This window comes from Mustela putorius, unplaced genomic scaffold, assembly GCF_011764305.1.
Source record: "Mustela putorius furo isolate JIRA1106 unplaced genomic scaffold, ASM1176430v1.1 tig00003858_pilon_pilon_pilon, whole genome shotgun sequence".
Lineage (NCBI taxonomy): Eukaryota > Metazoa > Chordata > Mammalia > Carnivora > Mustelidae > Mustela > Mustela putorius.
In genome coordinates this window covers 28,577,874-28,600,023 of record NW_025422010.1, presented here as the reverse complement: position 1 = coordinate 28,600,023, position 22,150 = coordinate 28,577,874, and the positions used below count along the sequence as shown (strand labels likewise).

The 22,150-nt window shown below is 38.2% G+C and overlaps 1 protein-coding gene across 5 annotated transcripts in view; it reads right to left on the bottom strand.

Moving 5' to 3' along the window:
- ASXL3 (ASXL transcriptional regulator 3) overlaps nt 1-22,150 on the bottom strand; it is a 184,357-nt gene that overhangs the window by 77,164 nt on the left and 85,043 nt on the right. For all 5 annotated transcript variants that reach the window (XM_045065493.1, XM_013055998.2, XM_004752339.3 and 2 more), the window contains 2 exons: nt 9,570-9,687; nt 8,479-8,598 (listed from right to left, as the gene is read on the bottom strand). In XM_045065493.1, the coding sequence (XP_044921428.1) occupies nt 8,479-8,598; nt 9,570-9,687 (238 nt within the window). The remainder of the gene's footprint in view (nt 1-8,478; nt 8,599-9,569; nt 9,688-22,150) is intronic.

Below are 22,150 nucleotides of genomic sequence, written 5' to 3'. Positions count from 1 at the left end.
TTTTAAACTAAAGATTGTAACAAACGATGAGAAGGGCACTATATCATAATAAAGGAGTCTCGCCAACAAGATGATCTAGGAATTGTACATATTTATGTCCCCAATGTGGAAGCACCTGAATATATAAGTCAATTAATAACAAACATAAAAAACTCATTAATATTAATACAATTTAATACCCTGCTTACAGCAATGGACAGATCATCTAAGTAGAAAATCAACTAGGAAACAATGCCTTTGAATGACATGCTGGACCAGATGGACTTCAAAGCTATATTCAGAACATTTCATCCTAAAAAAGCAGAATACATTCTTTTCGAGTGCACATGGGACAGTCTCCAGAAGAGATTACATACTGAGTCACAAATCAGGCCTCAACAAATACAAAAAGACTGAGATCATACCATACATATTTTCTGACCATAATGCTATGAAACTTGAAGTCAAACACAAGAAAAAAATTGGAAAGACCACAAATACATAGAGGCTAAAGAACATCCTACTAAGCAATGAATGGGTTAAACAGGAAGTTAAAGAAGAAATAAAAAAAAAATACATGGAAACAATTGAAAATGAAAGCAAAAATGGCCCCAAACCTTTAGAATGCAAGAAAAGTGGTCCTAAGAGGGAAGTATACAGCAATACAGGCCTACCTCAAGAAGGAAGAAAAGTCTCAAATACACACACTAACCTTACACCTAATGGAGCTAGAAAACAAACAGCAAATGAAACCTAAAGCCAGCAGAAGGGAAATAATAAAGATTGGAACAGAAATAAGTGATAGAAACAACAACAACAACAAAACTGAAACAGTAGAACAGATCAATGAAACTAGAAGCTGGTTTTTCAATTAATAAAATAGATAAATTCCTAGCAGATTTATAAGAAGAGAAAGGACCCAAATAAATAAAATTACAAATTGAAGAGGAGAGATTACAACCAACACCACAGAAATACAAACAAGTATTAAAGAATATTATGAAAAATTATATGCCAACAAATTGGGCAATCTGGAATAAATGAATAAATCCTTAGAAACATATCAACTACAAAAACTGAAACAGGAAGAAATAGGAAATTTGAACAGTAACCAGAAAAGAAATGAATCAGTAATAAAAAATCTCCCAACAAACAAAGTCCATGACCAGGACCAGATGGCTTCCCAGAGGAATTCTACCAGACATTTAAAGAAAAATTAATACCTATTCTTCTCAAACTATTCCAAAAAAACAGAAATGGAAGGAAAACTTTCAAACTCATTCTACAAAGCCAGCATTACCTTCATTTCAAAACCAGAAGAGATCCCACTAAAAAGAATTACAGGCCAATATCCTTGATGAACATGAACGAAAATATTCTCAATAAGATACCAGCAAATCAAATTCAATAGTACATTAAAAGAACTATTCACCAAGATCAAGTGGGATTTATTCCTGGGCTCCACGGGTGGTTCAATATCTGCAAATCCATCAGCATGATACACCACATTAATAAAAGAAAGGATAATAACCATATGATCCTCTAAATAGATGCAGAAAAAGAATCTGACATGAAGCACCTCTTTATTCTTGATAAAAAACTCTCACCAAAGTAGAAACCAATAGAATATGCCTCAACATTATAAAAACCATATAAGAAAGACCCACAGCTAAAAATCACCTTCAATGGGAAAAAACTAAATGCTTTCTACTATGGTCAGGAATAACAGAGGGATGTTCCTGAGAATTATACTGGGTAACTCTCATCATTGTTATTTAACATAGTACTGGAAGTCCTAGCCTCAGTACTCAGACAACACAAAGAAATAAAAGTCATACAAATTGGCAAGGAAGAAGTCAAACTTTCACTTTTCACAGATGACATGATACTCTATGTAGAAAACCCAAAAGACTCCATCAAGGTGTACCTGGGTGGCTCAGTTGGTTAAGTGTCTGCCTTTGGCTCAGGTCCTGTGATCCAGCCTCACACTGGGCTCCCTCCTCAGTGGGGGAGTCTGCTTGTCCTTCTGCCCCTCTCCCCTCTCGCACTCTCTCTTTCAAATAATAAAATCTTCGAAAAAAAAGACCACCCCCAAAATTGCTAGAACTGATACATTATTTCAGTCAATTCACAGGTTATAAAATCAACATACAAAAATCTGTAGAATCTCTATACACCAATAATGAAGCAGCAGAAAGTGAAATTGAGGAATTGATCCCATTTACAATTGTGCACAAAACAAAAAGATACTGAGGAATAAATCTAAACAAAGAGGTAAAAGATTTGTACTTAAAAAGTCTAGGGGCTCAGTGGGTTAAAGCCTTTGCCTTCGGCTCAGGTCATGGTCTCAGGGTTCTGGGATCGAGCCCTACATTGGGCTCTCTGCTCAGCGGGGAGCCTGCTTCCTCCTCTCTCCCTGCCTGCCTCTCTTGTAATCTCTGTCTATCAAATAAATAAACTATTTTAAAAAGTCTAATGCTATATAAGTGTTCAATAGAAACTAAGTGTTCTATAACACTTATGAAAGAAATTGAAGATGACACAAATAAATGGAAAAACATTCCATGCTCATGGATTAGAAGAAAAAATATCATTAAAATGTCTATATTACCCAAAGCAGTATAGACATTTAATGCTATACTATGCTACACTAATGTTATACTATACACTAAATGTAATCCCTATGAAAATACCACCAGCATTTTTAACAGAACAATCCATCCTAAAATTTGAATGGAATCACGAAAGACCCTGAATAGCCAAAACCATCTTGAAAAAGAAAAGCAAAGCTGGAAGCATCAATATTCCAGACATCAAGCTCTATTACTAAGCTGTAGCCATCATGACAGTACAGTACTGGCACAAAAACATATTCATAGATCAATGGAACAGAATAGAAATCCCAGAAATGGACTCACAAGTATAATGTCAACTAATGTTTGACAAAACAGGAAAGACGATCCAATGGGAAAAAAGTCCCTTCAACAAATGGTGTTGGGAAAACTGAACAGCCAAAGGCAGAAGAATGAAAGTGGACCACTTTCTTACACCACATACAAAAATAAATTCAAAGTGGATGAAGACTTAACTGTAAGACAGGAAACCATCAACATCATAGAGAAGAACACAGGCAGCAACCTCTTTGACAGCAGCTGTAGCTGATGGGGTACCCTCTTCACACTGTTTGTGGAAAAGCAAACTGGTACAGCCACTATGGAAAGCAGTATGGAGGTTCCTCAAAAGTTAAAAATAGAACTACCCTATGACCCAGCAATTGCACCGATAGGAATTTACCCAAAGGATACAAAAATACTGATTCAAAGGGGCATGTGAATCCGATGTTTACAGCAGCATTATCAACAGTCAAAAAATGGGAAGAGCCCAAATGTCAATCAAATGATGAATGGATAAAGAAGTGGTACGGATACATAATGGACTATTACTCAGTTATCTAAAAGAATGAAATTTTGCCATTTGCCATGACACAGATGGAGCAGAGTCATTATGTTAAGCAAAATAATTTAGTCAGTGAAATACAAATACCATATGATTTGATTCATATGTCGAATTTCAGAAACAAAAAGGATGAACATAAGGAAAAGAAAAAAGTGTGTGGGGGGGCAAACCACAAGAGACTCTTACCTACGGAGAACAAACTGATGGTTCCTGGAGGGCAGGTAGGCAGGGGATGGGCTAGATGGGTGAGGGTATTAAGAAGGGCCCTTCTTGTGATGAGCACTGAGAGTTAGATGCACATGATTATAAAAAAAGATGTCAAATCATGTTTATATAACACTGTGCAAATTATTTTGGATGATAGGATTTAGGGACATTATTCGAATTTTATTTTAATTTTCCTTCATTGATTTATTTTAAAAGTCTGTAACATTTTATGAAACCAGCAAAATTGTAAGTCTTCACTACAAAAAGATTAAACCAATAAAATACACTGGAATGAATCCTAGGAGTTGGGCTCAGTAAAGACTTTTATCAAAAACCTCTCAGAGATAATCCATTAGAAGACTAGATTTGTTTAACAAGTACTTTTTAAACTCCTACTGTGTGATCATGTAGGAAGAAGCATAATTAAAAACTGGTTTAGGTCAATGACCCCCAGTTGAAGGAACTTGTATTTCAGTTAGGGGAAAATGTGAGAAATTAATACAAAACAAGTAGAAGGAGAGAATATAATTAAGCTTTTTTTTTTTTTCAATGTTTACAACCCATCCTCTAAGTGCCCTAAGACCGTGGGATGATAATATAGCCAGGGTTAGCACAGAAAGCTCCATAGGGGAAGTTTTAAATGAGTTCCATCTTTTGCTCAGGCCAGGAGAGAGGCTATGAAACAACTGATGAGGCAAGAAAACCCGTACTTCAAACCCAATTTTCAGCTGTCACCAACCTTTCATCTCACCAGCTGGGGTTTCTACTGCCTGATTACTTGGTGATCTAATATTTACTATGATACTAATTTGCAAGCCCTCTGACAATAAAAGAGCCCAGTAGATATTGTTAGCATTTGTTTGTAAGCTTATCAGAACAGTGTTTCTACTATGTATGATGTAAAAATGGGTGACAGACCTATTTTTATTTTAATATCATTAGAGAAACAGTCTTTAGACCCATTATTTTATTCAATGGCACCCACTCACTCTGTTACCATGTCTATTCAATCAGAGAGCCACTCAGAAAAATAGGCTCATAATTTTCATACGTAAGCCTGGACAAAAACAACCAAACCAAAGAAAATAAACAAAACAAAAACCTATGTTAGAAGTAACGGGTTCCCATGCTTAGTGATAGATTTCTCGTAAAAGTTTCAAGATCACCATCAGAAGGACTAGAATGATTGAGGGAAACAAATCTTCAATAAATTTTTAAGAAAGAATTATTTATTTATTTTACAGAGAGAGAGAAAGAGAGAGCAAGTGAGGAGAGGCCAGAGGGAGAGACTCTTCAAGCTGACTTCCCGCTGAGTGCATGGCCCTGAGATCATGACCTGAGCTGAAACCAAGAGTTGGACGCTTACCCAGCTAAGCCACCCAGGCGCCCCCAGTAATTTTTTACTGTGTGTTCCTCACCCTCTCCAGGGAAGCTGGCATGTGAAGGGACCTGAAGGAGGTTTGTAGTGCATTCTTCCAGCAGTTTCCCCAGGGAAGCACCCCAGGCCCTTGGCTACAATGCATGAGGTTCCAGACCCAAGTGAAATCTCTACCTGAATAAAGTGAGTAGCCTGCAATTTGACTGAGAATTGCCATAGACCAAAAGGAAGCACTTGGAGGACAACGAGAAGTATTTTATATCCTGTTAGGGAAATCTCACAGTAAGGATGACAATTTAGACTTACACCCTAACCTCTGATTTTTACTGCATTTAGTTTCAGTGTTACCAATGTCAGTTAGAAAAGATTCCACCATTTGTTTTGTTTCAGAATGATTTCAACAGGTTAGGAGTTCTATACAGGGACCTCTACCTAGAGAAGGCAATGATGGCTCAGAGCACATTTCTAAAACTGTATGAATTAAAATATCTGACCCTGATGGGATGAATGCCAGGGAGAAACAGCCCTCCCTGTCTGGCTGGCTACTGGGTGTTAGCTGGTTCATCTTTCTTTGCTGTGTCTGCTGCTATACAAGAATGACCCTTCCTAGAAGCACAGGACCATTTTTATTCAAGGATGTGTAAGCATGCTGAAACCTACAGGATGTCTCATTCATCCAAACTTACCCCCTCAGCTACCTAAACACAATGCATTCACAACTCATTCAGCTCTTACTAAACGAGAGGGACATAATGGGTGCAGGTAGGACCTCAAAGACAGACAGGAAGGTCACTGTACCCAAGGAATTACCAACTTAATGGCAAAGAGGGGAGAGCAAAATGTAAATAAATATGCCTCAAGGAATCTTAAATACCATTCTGATTTGAAAATGCTTCACAGTATTGAGATTCTTTTACTCTAAGATTCATAAGGTCACAGAACATCAAATACCGTACTTTCTAAAAGATATATGGGGTGTTGTCTAGAAATGGTTACATTTAAGACTCTTTTTTTCATTTCATTTTTCCATTTTTTTCGCTTTTTATTTTACAGTGCTGGGCCTCTACTGAACGCTACCTAAGCACCACGGACTTCCTCGGTGCAGAATAAGTCACTCCCCCCGTTGCTTGCTACTTGGGCATCAGTCCCATTGCTTCCCGGTAATCACCTTCAGCTTCTCTTGGCAGTTTTTTTTTTTTTTTTAAACTTAATGGACTTATTTTAAGTCACATCTTCCTCCATCTGCCTGATTTTACAGGATAGACAGGAAATCTTAGAGTTGCTAGCTCGCCCTTCTCCATGTAACTAGAGAACCTGCATTTTAACGAATGTGGTGGACTCGTCACGTGACAGAGGGTCTACTGCTCCTCTGTGATGTCTGCAGGTCCATACTGAGGGCTGGATGACGTGACATTCAGAACCCCAAGGTAATCGTCTACACTTCAGGGCTAGCTATACCCTGACTAGTGTCTTCGCCATGTCAGTTACAGAAAACTTCCCTGACACCCTCTGGGCTTCAATTTCTTCAGCTGAAAAATGAAAGTAACTCTACTGTACATAATTGTAGCAGGACTAAATGAGATAATTTATCTCAAAAGGCATAGACCACTGCATTAAATATGGGCAGTAAATATGATATCACTTCTACATCCCTTCATTAAAGTAGCTTCATTATTCCTTTACTTTGCAGTCTCTTTTTTCTCTTAAAAGTTTAGGTTAAAATGAACACAGTGGTCTCCTTTATCGACTTTTTAATTTGCTAACAAGTCAGCTGAAATAATCTGACAATACAATTTTTAACATGTTAGATAGTTATTGCCACGCAGGGCTTCTAGGTTACGGTGGTTAGAAGACAAGAGCTCTTGCCTAAAGACCTGAATACCTGGCAGGATCCGGAGGAATAATACACACTCTTCTTGACTCCCAATCCTGAAGTTAGCCTAGTAATTACATAAGGAGGCCCCTGTGCCTTGAATTTTTTTTTAAACTCATGATATGGCATTGATTTTACTGACGTTGGTAGTAGGTCATTTTTAACTGAAGGTCACTGACTTTTAAATTACTTAGGGTATCATAACATGGCATTTTTTAGTACATTCTTTACATATCACTTTCCCATTATAGTTTTCTATTTTAGAAGCTACTCCTATTAAAGTACTTACTTTTCAACCCCCAAAAGACTAGGAAAAAACATAACAACATATATATAAGTGAGGTTATATAAAACACACATTCATGCATTTTGGGCTACACAAAATATTATAAAATTATTTAGCTTTGGAAATAATGCAAAAGAGGTAATTATGCTACCCACTAAGAATATAAAACAAATATAAATTCTGCTTTCCTAAAGAGATCTTATCTAAGGATATATAAATCCTATTCAAAGACTTTTTATTGAAAGCATGCTCCCAGGGTTTAGCAAAATTCCTGGTATACAATAGGCAATCAGTAAACTTTTATATCTAGTATATAGTAAACCTTTACTATATACATAGAGAGAGACAGAGGGAGAGAGAAAGAGAGATAGAGAGGGAGAAATTAAGTAAAACTCTCACTTGAATTTTATAAACAGATGAACTGCATATAAGAATTACCCTCAGTTGCCAAGAAAGTAAGTGGCAGAACCAATAATAAAGTTCAGGTCAGTGATTTTGAGTTTCTATCAACCATTTTACAAAACGTTACAATGATCCAGTCATTATCATGACCCTTCCTTGGAGGTGGACCAGATGAGAGAGAGATGTGAAGCCATTAGGTCCAGACATCCAGGAAGGCAGGTTCGGGAGAGAACTACAATGTTCAGCTCTGGACAGGTTTATTTTTGTCTCTAATTCTCATGTTACGCTTTCCCTGAATGCTGCTGTTGAGTTACTGAGGCAAATGACCAGGAAGGAAATCGGCAGAAGAAAACCTGGTGCTGACTTGCAGGACCCGGGGACTGTGCCTCCTATACTTCTCGGCAATTTTACACTATTCTTCCGACAAGCACTACTGAATATTTCAAGCAGCACAGATAAAAAGCAAAGCAGAGCAGCTTTACGGCAACAGACCCCAGTGACAATGTCCTTGATGGCTGAATGAACTCTTTCCCAAAAGTTGCATTTTTTTTCCTCCAATACAGTATATTCTGATAAACTGAAGCCCAGTTGCAGCAACAAAATATGGCACAGTAGATAAAACCATGACTTGGCAGATCATTTCTTGACTACACTGATCACTTTAAATCTCCTATCTGTACCCAATAATATCACTTATAAATTCAGCAGTATGCTTAAGCCCAATCTGTTGGAACTGTATTTTCTTATTTGGTATCTTTTTTGGTTTGGATAAACTGGAAAGACTGTTAAGTTTCCCTGTTTAACCATTAAAAAAATGTTCTAAGAATTTTCCATCATTTCATTGAAAAAGATATAAATCTCTAAAATGTGAAATGACATAGTCTATTGAACACTCACCCAAACCAGACTTTTTTAATCGCTTTAAGTGCTGACTTGTTTGTTTTCCAGTGGGAGATTTCTGCCCATGTTTCATTTCTTTATCTGAACTGTCTGCTTCACCATTTTTAGATTCGGATCCTAAAAAAGGAAATAGTTATTATGTCATTATCTTCCTCTTGCTGTCCTTGAAAAGAAAAAATCTAAAATTATTTCAAAAACCATAGATATAATCTTCTTTTCTATAAGTTAATTCACTACCTTTGGCCACAATCTGATTCCTCTGCTGGATATAAAGAGAAAAGCCCAATAAATCAATCAAACAGAACAAAAAGCAAGAACAGATGGCCTAATAGTGAAGTCAAAAACACTTTCACTGATCTGATAGCTTTTAAAAGAAACACTCAGATCCTTTGTAAAAACACACGGATAAGCTTCGACAATTCTACACCATTTAGAGATGATGCAAGATGGAGACAGAAACATGAAGGAAGAGGAGAAGCTTGAAGACCAGGAGAGATCATACCTTTCTAAATAACTTAACATTGAAATAGGACCAGAAAATGCAAACATCAATCTGTAATAAATAGAATGGTACACAGCTGATAAAGTGACAGAAGGTAAATTAGAAGAAAAGGTCAGGGTTGCACTGAGGTGAGAAGAATGTTCCCAGAACACAGAAACTAATAAAGGATGGCTGATTTTTGCAGCAGAAGACTGAAAAACAAATTCACACTCACGGAAGAACTGCTTTTGATGGCACTACACATCAGCATGTGGTCCACCATTAAAGTTCAACATTCAAACAAAAGCCAAAGCAACAACAACAAAAAAATCCACGGAGCAGTACCACACATTTCCTTACACCTATTGACATTAGCAAATGAAGTCCTTTGATGATGAGCGCACCGGTGCCTTTTATTCTCTTGAGAGCGAAATGCCCTATTAGTTTGGACTCACTGAAAGAGTCAAAAGTATATAAAAAAAAATTTAAACTGAAACCTCAAGTAGAAATATTATTCGGTTGCAGAGAAAAGTCGTGACATCTCTCTCAGTGAAGAAGTCTCCTCCGGGAAGAAACTGGCCAAGCATACAGTATTTTAGCTCTTTACCTGAAGGCGAATCCGACTGCTCATCAGACACCTTTAATGGTGTCAAAACAACACGAGGAACAGTCTTGTTTACCATCATTGAGACTCCATTTCTTCTCTTCTGCTGCTGCCTCAAAGCCTACAAAACATGATAATAAAATGTAACGTAAAAATATAGCCAACATGATTTCTCCTAATTGAATTAAATGATCCATTCGCCCATCATTAGATACAACCTCTTAAGAGACTTAAATTCCACAGAGTCACTAATTTGTCCTGATTCTCAATAGTCATCTTCATGTCATTTTCCCTCAAAAGCAGATGGTCGGGCTTTGGCAAAGGGCAGCTACCTGAGCCCATTTTGAGTCTAATTCTGAAAACAAAGCAGCGCTTACAGGTCTGTTCTACCTTAGCCCTGTGGCCTGGGAGCCCATGCAACTTGAAACCATGACTCCCAAGTGAAAGAAATGTAAAATAAATGTTTCGAGACCGGGATAAAAATAGATGTGTCTGCACTTCTCTTGCAGGTGCGTCCTCTCCAGTGCACTGCTCGGTCAATCAAGTTAACACCGAGTGTCGTCAGTATGTACGGCAGGTAAGGACTACGGTATTGACGCACTCGCTCAGCCGTGGGGAGCGCTGCAAAGAATCACTGAACATGGCAGGAATCATTTATTTCTGTGAAGGGAATCAGTCCTAATCTTGGAAACCTTGCAGCACTTGGCTTCTGTCTGCTTGACTTTGGGCATTAACCTTCAGAACACGAACATGACGGTGTTCTGGCAAATCCAGGAAGGAAGAAAAAAAAAAATGGAGACGAGAATAAATCTCTGCAAATGGGAGTGCTTTGTGTTTCATAAATGAAACAACCACGGTGATGATAATGTAATAAAAGACATTTAAAAGTTCTGAAATACAGCTTATCCGGTGGATCGCTTTACACAGAAAATTACCTGTAATAAAAAGGGTCTTCAGCACGTGAAACTGAAGAGACATTAAATTCACAGTTACAGGGATGCTAAAACTCCTCGGAAGGTTAAAAGGCTGACCACAGACAGCATCAGACATTTTTATTCCTGGCTTCTGTGTCATTTCGACCAATTTTATAACAACTCAGTTAGCTGATTAATGTTCTTCGACTAGAAGTTGTCATAACCGCCTAAAATACTGCCTTGCCCGTTTATCCCCTGCTGTCAGAAACACTGTCATTTTATTTGCAAAGGGTATTAGTTGAATGTCCAACTTGTAGATCCTAAGATTTAGCAATCAAATAATTATAGAAGTAAAAAATTAAATGCCATTTAGATGCGAGAAGGCCTATTCAGATGAGATTTAGAATTGGATGGAAAAGCGGATGGCTTGGGAAATCCATTACAAATGATACTGTTAGCTAAGGATAACACAAGCGACTTCCCTTCAGTTCTGACATCTGCTGAGCTTTTATAAAGTAGCAGGCACTGGGTGGGGGACAAGGGTTACAAAAATGAGCAAAATGCCCTCCTCCTCGCCTTCAGCTTGCTGTCAATAATGTATTTGATGAGCACATGTGTGCTATCAAATATTTAAGACATTTACCCTTTCTTTCCTCCAGGTGTACACAACTGCATTAAATCTCCACAGCCCGGTGAAGAGCTCAGAGCACTTTATAGACATTAACCCATCAGTCCAACAATAAAACACAACGAGGCAACACGGTGCCTTATATTACAATTAAGTCCATTTTTGCCCACTCTGTAAGACAATAAAACTTGCACAAAGAATGATTAACTTTTAGGAGTCTATGCGTCATGCTCATCAACCTCTTCCCTTGGCAATCCAAGTGGGTATTTTAAAAGCATTCATTTTATGTTAGGGTGGGTAGGTACATATTTGAAAATACTGGTTAAGAAAAAAAGTGGTAAAATAACAAAGGGCCTACCTAGAACCTGGAATCATAAAGATGACAAGTCTTTTTATAGTACTTGTGGTAAATAATTATTAAAGTGATAAAAATTCTGTCCTCAACTTTTATAGCTGAAAGGACTGTCCTATAGACAAATTAGTAGTTGGACAGAAAGAAACCATGACAGAGATGAGATAATAATAATAATAATAATAATAATAATAATACGAGGCATCTGGGTGGCTCAGTGGGTTCAGGCCTCCCCCTTTGGCTCAGGTCATGACTCAGGGTCCTGGGATTGAGTCCTGCATAGGGCTCTCTCCTCAACAGGGAGCCTGCCTTACCCTCTCTCTCTCTGCCTGCCTCTGCCTACTTGTGATCTCTGTCAAATAAATAAATAAAATCTTTAAAATAATAATAATAATAATATTAATAATGGCAACAACAACCCATAGCATCAAAATGGAGCCAAGGTAGTGGTAGAGGAATACTAATCAATATAGAGACCATTCAATGATAGTTTTCTAAATATGTATTTCCTGCTCAGAAACTTGGACAAGTTCTAAAATACAGTATTTATTTATTTATTTAAAGATTTTATTTATTTATTTGACAGAGAGAGATCAAAAGTAGGCAGAGGCAGGCAGAGAGAGAGAGAGAAGAGGAAGCAGGCTACCCGCTGAGCAGAGAGCCCCATGTGGGGCTTGATCCCAGAACCCTGGGATCATGATCTGAGCCGAAGGCGGAGGCTTTAACCCACTGAGCCACCCAGGCGCCCCTAAATACAGTATTTTTTTAAATGCTGAAATGAAGCAATGTATCCATAGGTGACCAAAACTAAATGTCCACCATATAAAATAATTGTCTTAAGTGTATTTAAAATATGCATACCTTTCTGTTTTACTTCTGAAAAAAACATGCATTCTATTTGATCCTGAATAACATTTCTAGGGGCATACAGCAAAAGCTGGGAGGTTGTTTTTTTCCCTGTGAGGCTAGTCAGAGCAGTTCAAATAGAGAGCTGCTCGGCAAACCTGGGGAGCATCCCAGGCCAGTTATCAAAAGCGGCATCTCGATTCCAGTTACTGATCCACAGTCACTCCAGGCTAACCTGCGGATTCCAGTTCACTTCCCAGAAAGCAGGATTTATCTGACTCTGGAGACAAGGGACAGCTTCCAAGCAGATCAGAATGTGGGTGGAGGTGGAGAAAACAATGCGCAGGAGCTCAGCTGTCTGGGGCAGAGTGGGCTCTGCACAAAACTCTGGCACCTGCCGTGTGCGTGAGGCGGGCAGTACAGCGGCCCATGAATTATAGTGATTCCTGTTCTCTTGCTGGAGGGTGTTCCTCCTGCAAGTAAAGAAGCTAACTGTCCATGGGGTTTTGGGTTGTCTAACTCGATTTCTGCAACGAGGTGCACATCAGTCGCTTGAACATATGCTGCAGGTCTCCTCAAGATCCCCTGAGAAATGGGCAATGTTTTTCTGGACACTGGGGTGAGACAGTGAAAAGGGGGGAGGCTGAAGTAAGTGAGAAAAGCACACACCCCATGAGGGGAGGCAGTAAGTACTCAAGAGATGCAACACAATCGGATTTTAAGGTGATTTTTCCTGTTTTTAAACAAAGTACCAAGCAAAACAAAGATGACTCTGAGCTAAATTCAGCCTGAGGGCACCAATCTCTGAGATCTTCTACACACCATTCCCAATGCTCCTCACCTCCCCAAATAAATGGGTCTGACCACTGCCCAACAAGTGTTAAAACCCCCCCTCTTCTAATGTGCTGATCTGCAGAAGATTGGGGACCGGTGCAGAGGCATCTTAATAACTGTGTGAGGTGATGGGTAAGGGCAAGGTTGCAGAGTCAGAGAAAGAAGGAACTAAGCAGCTGAGCATGCTGGGTAAATTACTTGGCTAAAATCTCCCTATGAAACAAATACAATAGTGTTGGTAAGATATTTTAAATAGGAGATCCATAGAAGAGTACTTAATACTATTTGTAGCATATAGGAAATATACAATAAACGTTACTTCTTATATAAATGATCCATTCTGCAATGAGTGCGTTTTTTTGAGGACTTACTCTGTAGTAGTACACTGCAGATCCATGGCAACGAACAAGACCAAAAAAAAAAAAATTGTTTTATTTTACATTTTAGCAAAAGACTGACAAGGAACCACATAAAATAAGCACAACAATTTTACACACATACAAGCACTAAGAAAATTATGCCAAGACGAGGAGGTAGAGTAACTGGGGTGAGAAGAAAAATCTCTCAAGAGGTAACAGTGGAGACAAAACCCAAATGACAAAGAACTGGCCACGTGACAACAGTAGAATCTCCAGTCAGGGAAAGAGACAGTACTCAGACCTCTATCAGGAAAGGTCTTTGGTGGTTCAAGGAATAAATAGCTGGGGTAGCTCGGAAGGAGGACTAGGAAGATTACAGAAATGGAAAAGAATTCCCTGAAATGACTGCCATGGGTTTATTAGGAACAGGAGATTTATGTTCAAAGCAAAGGCAGCTCTACAAGCCCGGTCTTCCCCCCGGGCACACTCTAGCACTTGTGCCCCCAAGACGCCACAGAGGCCCAGCAAAGAGAAAGCACAGTGTGTCTTCCACCAAAAGAGCGTCCTTCGCCTTCATTTTCAGGCTCCACTGCATGAAGTATGTTGCATCTCACACCCTGGACAGGTTTCTTAATAGTTCTGAGCATTTGGAGCAATTTAAGGAACGGGGTCCTGAAACACTCTGGCAAGCCCTCTGCCTCAGAGCCTCTGCCTGAATTCTCTTCCGTGCCTGCAGCGCTCTTCCCTCAGACAACCGCATGGCTCACCTCCTCATACACTTGACACTTGACTCATGGCCTTAGCCCATTTGGGCTGCTCTATCAAAATACCCCAGGCTGGGTAACCTGTAAAGCACAGAAATTCATTCTCCACAGTCTGGAGAGTAGAGGCCTCGATTACAGTGCCAGTGTGATCGTGACAGGCCCCCTCTGGATTGCGGGCTTCTCTCTCGCTGCACCCTCACACGGCAGGCAGGGGCCAGGGAGCTCCAGTGGGGTGTCTTTGTAAGGACACGGATTCCATCTATGAGGCTCCAATGCTGTAACTTAGGCACCTCCCAAAGAGCCCATCTCCCAATACCACTACACTGAACCTTAGGATTCCAATATATGAATTTGAGGGGACATAAACCTTCAAATAACACACTCTTTACTGCTTTTCCCACCATATTCTCTATTCCCACCACCCACTCTAATTTATTTCCCCCTATGGAAAATATATTATACTGTGTAATGTCATTTTCTCTTCCCTTCCCCAACCCAGAATATAGACTCTGAAAGGCAGGGATTGTCATCATTTTAATGTTTTTTATGTTCACTAACATATCCCCAAGTGCCCAGAAGATTACCTAGGCTACACCAGGTGTCCAATAAATAAAAGATAAATAAAAATTTATAAAGATAAATAAAAATTCTTAGAAATAATTTTAATAAAAATAGAAAAGCCCTCTTCTCTCTTTAAAATAGGTAAGTGGTTTACTCAAAAGGCAGAAATCAGCATGAAACAATCAAGAAATAACTTTATTCTCCTAATATTGCCTTACACATTTCTGACCAATTTCCCTTTCTCATTTCTGGACAATATTTTACTAGAACACATAGCTTCTTGGGTCACCTCCAAGTATTTATACAGTCTCATTTTCAGGCTTAAAGATATGAGGTCTAATGTAGCCTGCTCTCCCCAGGCTACACATAAGTCTCCGCTCAAAAAACTTCATTAGCAAAGAGATTCCTGATTTTACTCATCCTCCATTTCCTTCTTCTTTTTCTAGGTGCCCCAGGATCAAAGTTAAATGCAAGTTAAGACAAGGAGAAAAAGAGGTCAAAGTTGTCTCACCTATTACTATCATAGTCACAACATCACAATCTTTGGGAGGCAGAAGGCCAGCTGCTAGTTTTGTATGGTGTATGTTATCTAGTTATACAATGATGTTAACCATATATCTATTATCTACTTACAACTTTATATATAGTTATTATCTAGTTATAACTATTTAGAGAGTATATATCATGTATATGTTTGTGTGTGTGTGTGTGTGTGTGTGTGCGTGTGTATGCCTCCTAACAGTGTGTGAGACAACAGGTTTCCTTCCTGGGAAAAATTCCACCCTTCTCTAGTGTTTCTCTCTAGTCTTCCTCTCACTGAGACTGTACTTCCCTTCACTAAGATAGAGAAGATGTAGCAGAGCTCTATCCAGTTTTATAAAATCCATTTAATTAATGCTCCTTCAAATGACTTGAGCTATTTTCTATATTAGCTGTTGGGGGACGGTCCAGGGCCATCTGGCGTCTCTCACTAAATCCTCTGATATTGTGTCTAGCACTCTCTTTACAATAGGTATACTTCTACCCCACTGTCCTCAGCTTGGAGCTTTAGCTAAAATTCCAGAAGAACAAGAAAATTCCTGTTTAACATTATATATTACAAATAATAGAAGTTAAATGCAAGTTAACATTATTTAAATTTGGATATCCCACAGCCTGGAAAATATAAAGCCATGATTAGATTAAGAAAATAAGACTAGGAGGGTCACTTTAATTTTTTTTAAGATTTTATTTATTATTTGAGCTAGAGAGAGAGCACAAGCAGGGGCAGTGGTAGGCAGAGGGAGAAGCAGGCTCCCTGATGAGCAAGGAGCTCGATGCGGGGCTCAATCCCAGGACCCTGGGATCATGACCCAAACCAAAGGCAGACGCTTAACCAACTGAGCCACCAAAGCATCCCTAGAAGTGTCACTTTAGCTGGTTGTGGGAGGTTTGCTCTGCATAAGGCTACCCTGAAAGAGGATATTTTATTGTGTTGTGACAAATTATGAGAGGTGGTTTTTTCTATTACACACCAAAAGTCTCAATTAGCTAGAGGTGGCCCTTTGCTCAATCTGTAACATGGTTTTATTCTGACACTGACATTACATCAATAAGACTTACTGTATTCGTCTAGATTCATTTGAGGGGGATGATGTCACTGAAGTACTTTCCAACTATTCAAGACTTAGCTCTAGTTTGGAATGTTAATGGAATATCTTATTGAACAACTTTAGATCCTATAATTTCAAAAAGATATCCAAATTGGCAATGAAGAAGTCAAACTCTCTCTATTCGCAGATGACATGATTCTTTATATAGAAAACCCAAAAGACTCCACCCCCAAACTACTAGAACTCATACAGCAATTCAGCAACGTGGCAGGATACAAAGTCAATCTGCAGAAATCAGTGGCTTTCTTATACACTAACAATGAAAATACAGAAAGGGAAATTAGAGAATCAATTCCATTTACTATAGCACCAAGAACCATAAGATACCTGGGAATAAACCTAACCAAAGAGGTAAAGGATCTGTACTTGAGGAACTACAGAACACTCATGAAAGAAATTGAAGAAGACGCAAAAAGATGGAAGACCATTCCATGCTCTTGGATTGGAAGAATAAACATTGTTAAAATGTCTATACTGCCCAGAGCAATCTATACTTTTAATGCCATTCCGATCAAAATTCCACTGGTATTCTTCAAAGAGCTGAAGCAAATAATCCAAAAATTTGTATGGAATCAGAAGAGACCCCAAATCGCTAAGGAAATGTTGAAAAACAAAAATAAAACTGGGGGCATCACATTACCTGATTTCAAGCTTTATTACAAAGCTGTGATCACCAAGACAGCATGGTACTGGCATAAAAACAGACACATAGACCAGTGGAACAGAGTACAGAGCCCAGATATGGACCCTCAACTCTATGGTCAATTAATCTTTGACAAAACAGGAAAAAATATACAGTGGAAAAAAGACAGTCTCTTCAATAAATGGTGCTGGGAAAACTGGGCAGCTATATGTAGAAGAATGAAACTCGACTATAAGTAAGTTTATCTTACACCGTACACAAAGATAAACTCAAAATGGATAAAAGACCTCAACGTGAGACAGGAATCCATCAGAATCCTAGAGGAGAACATGGGCAGTAATCTCTTCGATATCAGCCACAGCAACTTCTTTCAAGATATGTCTCCAAAGGCAAAGGAAACAAAAGTGAAAATAAACTTTTGGGACTTTATCAAAATCAAAAGCATCTGCACAGCAAAGGAAACAGTCAAAAAAACAAAAAGGCAACCCACGGAATGGGAGAAGATATTTGCAAATGACAGTACAGACAAAAGGTTGATATCCAGGATCTATAATGAACTCCTCAAACTCAACATACACAAAACAGGCAATCATATCAAAAAATGGGCAGAAGATATGAACAGACACTTCTCCAATCAAGACATACAAATGGCTACCAGACACATGAAAAAATGTTCATCATCACTAGCCATCAGGGAGATTCAAATTAAAACCACATTGAGACCAGTTAGAATGGCCAAAATTAACAAGACAGGAAACAACATGTGTTGGAGGGGATGTGGAGAAAGGGGAACCTCTTACACTGTTGGTGGGAATGCAAGTTGGTGCAGCCTCTTTGGAGAGCAGTGTGGAGATTCCTCAAGAAATTAAAAATAGAACTTCCCTATGACCCTGCAATTGCACTACTGGGTATTTATCCCAAAGATACAGATGTTGTGAAAAGAAGGGCCATCTGTACCCCAAGGTTTATAGCAGCAATGGCCACGGTCGCCAAACTATGGAAAGAACCAAGATGTCCTTCAATGGACGAATGGATAAGGAAAATGTGGTCCATATACACTATGGAGTATTATGCCTCCATCAGAAAGGATGAATACCCAACTTTTGTAGCAACATGGATGGGACTGGAAAAGATTATGCTGAGTGAAATAAGTCAAGCAGAGAAAGTCAATTATCATATGGTTTCACTTATTTGTGGAGCATAACAAATATCATGGAGGACAAGGGGTGTTAGAGAGGAGAAGGGAGTTGGGGTAAATTGGAAGGGGAGGTGAATCATGAGAGACTATGGACTCTGAAAAACAACCTGAGGGGTTTGAAGTGGCGGGGGGGTGGGAGGTTGGGGTACCATGTGGTGGGTATTATAGAGGACACGGATTGCATGGAGCACTGGATGTGGTGAAAAAATAATGAATACTGTTATGCTGAAAATAAATAAATTTAAAGAAAAATAATAAATCCTATAATTTCAAATCCAGAAAGAAATACCACCAAAACTTAAATCAGGGTGTCTGGATGGTTCAGTGGGTTGAACCTCTGACTTGCTCAGGTCATGATGTCAGGGTCCTGGGATCCAGCCTATATTGGGCTCCCTTCTCAGCAGGAAATCTGTTTCTCCCTCTCCCCCTGCCCCTCCCCACCTTATGCGAGTGCCAGTTCTCTCTCTCTCAGATAAACAAATAAAATCTTTAAAAACAAAACAACTTAAACAAGAAGAAGGCAAGTGTAAATGCAGTCTACTGTGAAGGAATGTACCTTTAAGCTGCTCACGTCTGTAATGTCCAACACGACCAAACCCCACAGAGAACATGGTACTAACCAAGCTTAATACTTCCAGGTGTTATTCAGTATGAAAGAAATTTATAGGCTTAAACTTGGAAATAAACTTATTTTTTAAAGGAAATATAAAACAGAGCTAAACCAGTCAGGGAAAAGTAAAGATCCTATCATGCATCAGTTATAATTCTGGCTTTAAGCAAAAATAAAGAAATCAAAAGATGAGGGCTGAGCATGCTTTTCTCTAGACATGTATTGTGATAGTCTCTTATAAAAAGAAAGAAACAATAACAAAAAAAGTCAACCCTTTAGATATGCATTTTTATTTTTTCAACAGAAAGCTTGTCAGATAACTCTAAAAAAATTGGAATGGTTTCTCATTTCTACTCTAATGAAAAATAAAATAAAACCTAAAATCACAGGCCATTTGTGTTAACTTGGAATTTGCATAAACAAGTAATGCCTGTTTTATTGTAATAGGAAAACAACACTAACAATGTAACTTAAGAATGCACTGAATGCAATATGCCCTTCACTGAAAAATCTGAGAATATCGCATGCTGTGAATGCTAAAATAGAAATACACACATAGAAAACAGTTGGCTGAGTCAGGCACTACCAACTTGCACTGTTGCTCTCAGGCTAAATGTCAACACCCATGTTCAAGAAACTGCTATTGTGCAACATAACCTTTGGAATTTCATGGTATTGGTCAAATATATAAAGCTAAAGCAAAATACCAACACCATATCTGCTTTGTGATAAGAGGAGAAGGCAAAATACCTGCAACTTTATGAATAAATTCTACCACCCTAAATAAATAACGAAGTCGAATGAAACAACAGCAACAACATAGAAAGGTTCTGTTCTACACCATGTTACATCCCATCGTCACAGAACTCATCCGTCCCTAATCTTTCATTTGATTCTGCTGTTTCAAAACTTCCAAAATTTAATATTTCTTAATCCTTCCTCTTTAAAATTCAAAATCTAATCATTCCGTATTTTTTAGGATCATTATAACTAAAATAACAAGGCGGAAAGAAGTCAGGGAACAAGGTAATAATCAGCAAGCTGCTACTCTCCAGAGGCCTCAGAATGTGTTTATTTGGAATACGCATATTCAGAAAAAAAAAATCTACCACAATAACAATATATTATTCATGCAACTATGTCTAACATAGGATGTTAACTAACATTTTGATGATCAGAAGGTAAAATAGGATACATAGGATGTTAACTAACATAGGATGTTAACTAACGTTTTGATGATCAGAAGCAATGAAAATATTCTATGTCAGTAGTCAAGGGACATTCTAGCCTCCATGTTGCCTAGACTGTAGTTACACTGCAATCAGCAGTATTGCCGAGTAAAAGGACCCACTCTCTATGCAACATAATTTGGGGGTTATGGAGGCCTCAGATCTGAGAAATTATGTCTGGCTTATTTTGCCTGAGGGTTTATTTTTTTATTATTATTATTATTATTATTATTATTTTATTTACTTTTTTTTTTTTTTACTACATTTATGCTTATAAAGCTACTGGGTTTGTTTCTCTTTTTTCCCACCTACCTCTTTCTTTTTTTTTTCTCACCATAACTCCACCTACTTTTTTTTCTCACCATAGCTCCACCTACTTTTTTTTCTCACCATAGCTCCACCTACTTCTTTCTAAGAATGTATACTGGCCTATGGACAGCCAAACTACTAAAGGCCGACTGACCCTGAATACACTTCCAGCAAAACGATAAGAGCTGCATAATTGATATATTTTTGAGTGTCTGCCAGTAATGTGTGCTGAAACTGAACATACACAAGTCTGTGTTCAAAAATAATATTCTTAATGATGATGATGTATTGCTTTTCTTACGTTATACAAATGCTGAAGAATGTAAATTTCTAGAGATAATGTAAACAATTCATCTATCATATTATAGACCATATGCTAAAAGGCAGTATCAGTTAAGAGGGAAGAACCTGAAACTATGATTCTGGGTTCAAGCATCATCTCCAAAATGTACTCGCTGAACAACTGTGGGCAAGTCATCTAAATTCTCTGGGCCTTCTTTCCCTCACTTGAAAAATGGGAATACTCGTACATACATTAAAGGATTTCTATGCGGATCAAATGACACAGTATATATAAAATACAGAGCATAATGTGTAGAGTTCCGAAAAGTAAATGTCAGCTAATGTAATTGTCATTAGGCTCATTTGGCTGGCCCTACATTCATAAGATGATTTATACGTGCATACATACACACAAAACTTATATTTACGAATAGAGTACACATACATATGTGTGTACACGTATGTATATATATATATATATATACACTTACATAGAATTCTACATGGTCATAGCCATTCAACTACGCAAAAGAAAAGAAAGCTGCAGATTTGCTGAGGCTGCTACAATTTAAAATGCCTCATGTTCAGTCAATTTTTGAAATGCTGTCTTAAGAAACTCAGCAATTACAGGGAAGCTAGGCAAAATTCTGCAAGAGCAGCTTTTTTTTCTAATGAATTTCCAATACAAATTTGATTATTAATCAAACATTAGCATATCTGCTACATATTGTGCCATCTTCCCACAGTAGCTAATTTGCTATTTGGTTATACAATATGAAGTTTTAAGAAATTACTACACAGCTCTTCCGGGACATTAAGAAGCTTATAGGACAGGTTTCTTACAAAGAGGCTTAGACCCTAAGCAAGCAAGTGGCACTTTCCATGAACACATGCTCTGCAACAGCACAAAAATACTAACTCAAAGTTGTGAAATAAGTTAGTCATTATGAAAAATGTTCAAATGATATGAAACCAAAATGGAGAAAGTAAAAAATAGTGAGACATGACAAGACCTAGATCTGAATTTTTATCTTTATGTTTACATACAGGAATATTTCATGATGTAGACATTTTCTAAATCACTGCCCTTCAGAAGTATGACTTTCATTTATGACTGCATCTATGTTTTTTAAATGCTACGAGTACCGGTATCCAGCTTTATATCCTTCGTTCTCTCCTGGGTCGTATTTTATTAACTGCATTCCATTTGCCACCTGAATAAGCCTTTTCCTGGACTTCCCTACTGTCATCCATCCTTTATTTCGTCAATTAAAAAGGGATCTCAACACTGAATTCAATTTTGTTCTTCGGTCTAAAACATCATACAAGATATAATGGCAAGCTCATCAAAGATTATTTGATGTAACAATAATTACCTTATACATAATACCAATGAAAGGAAA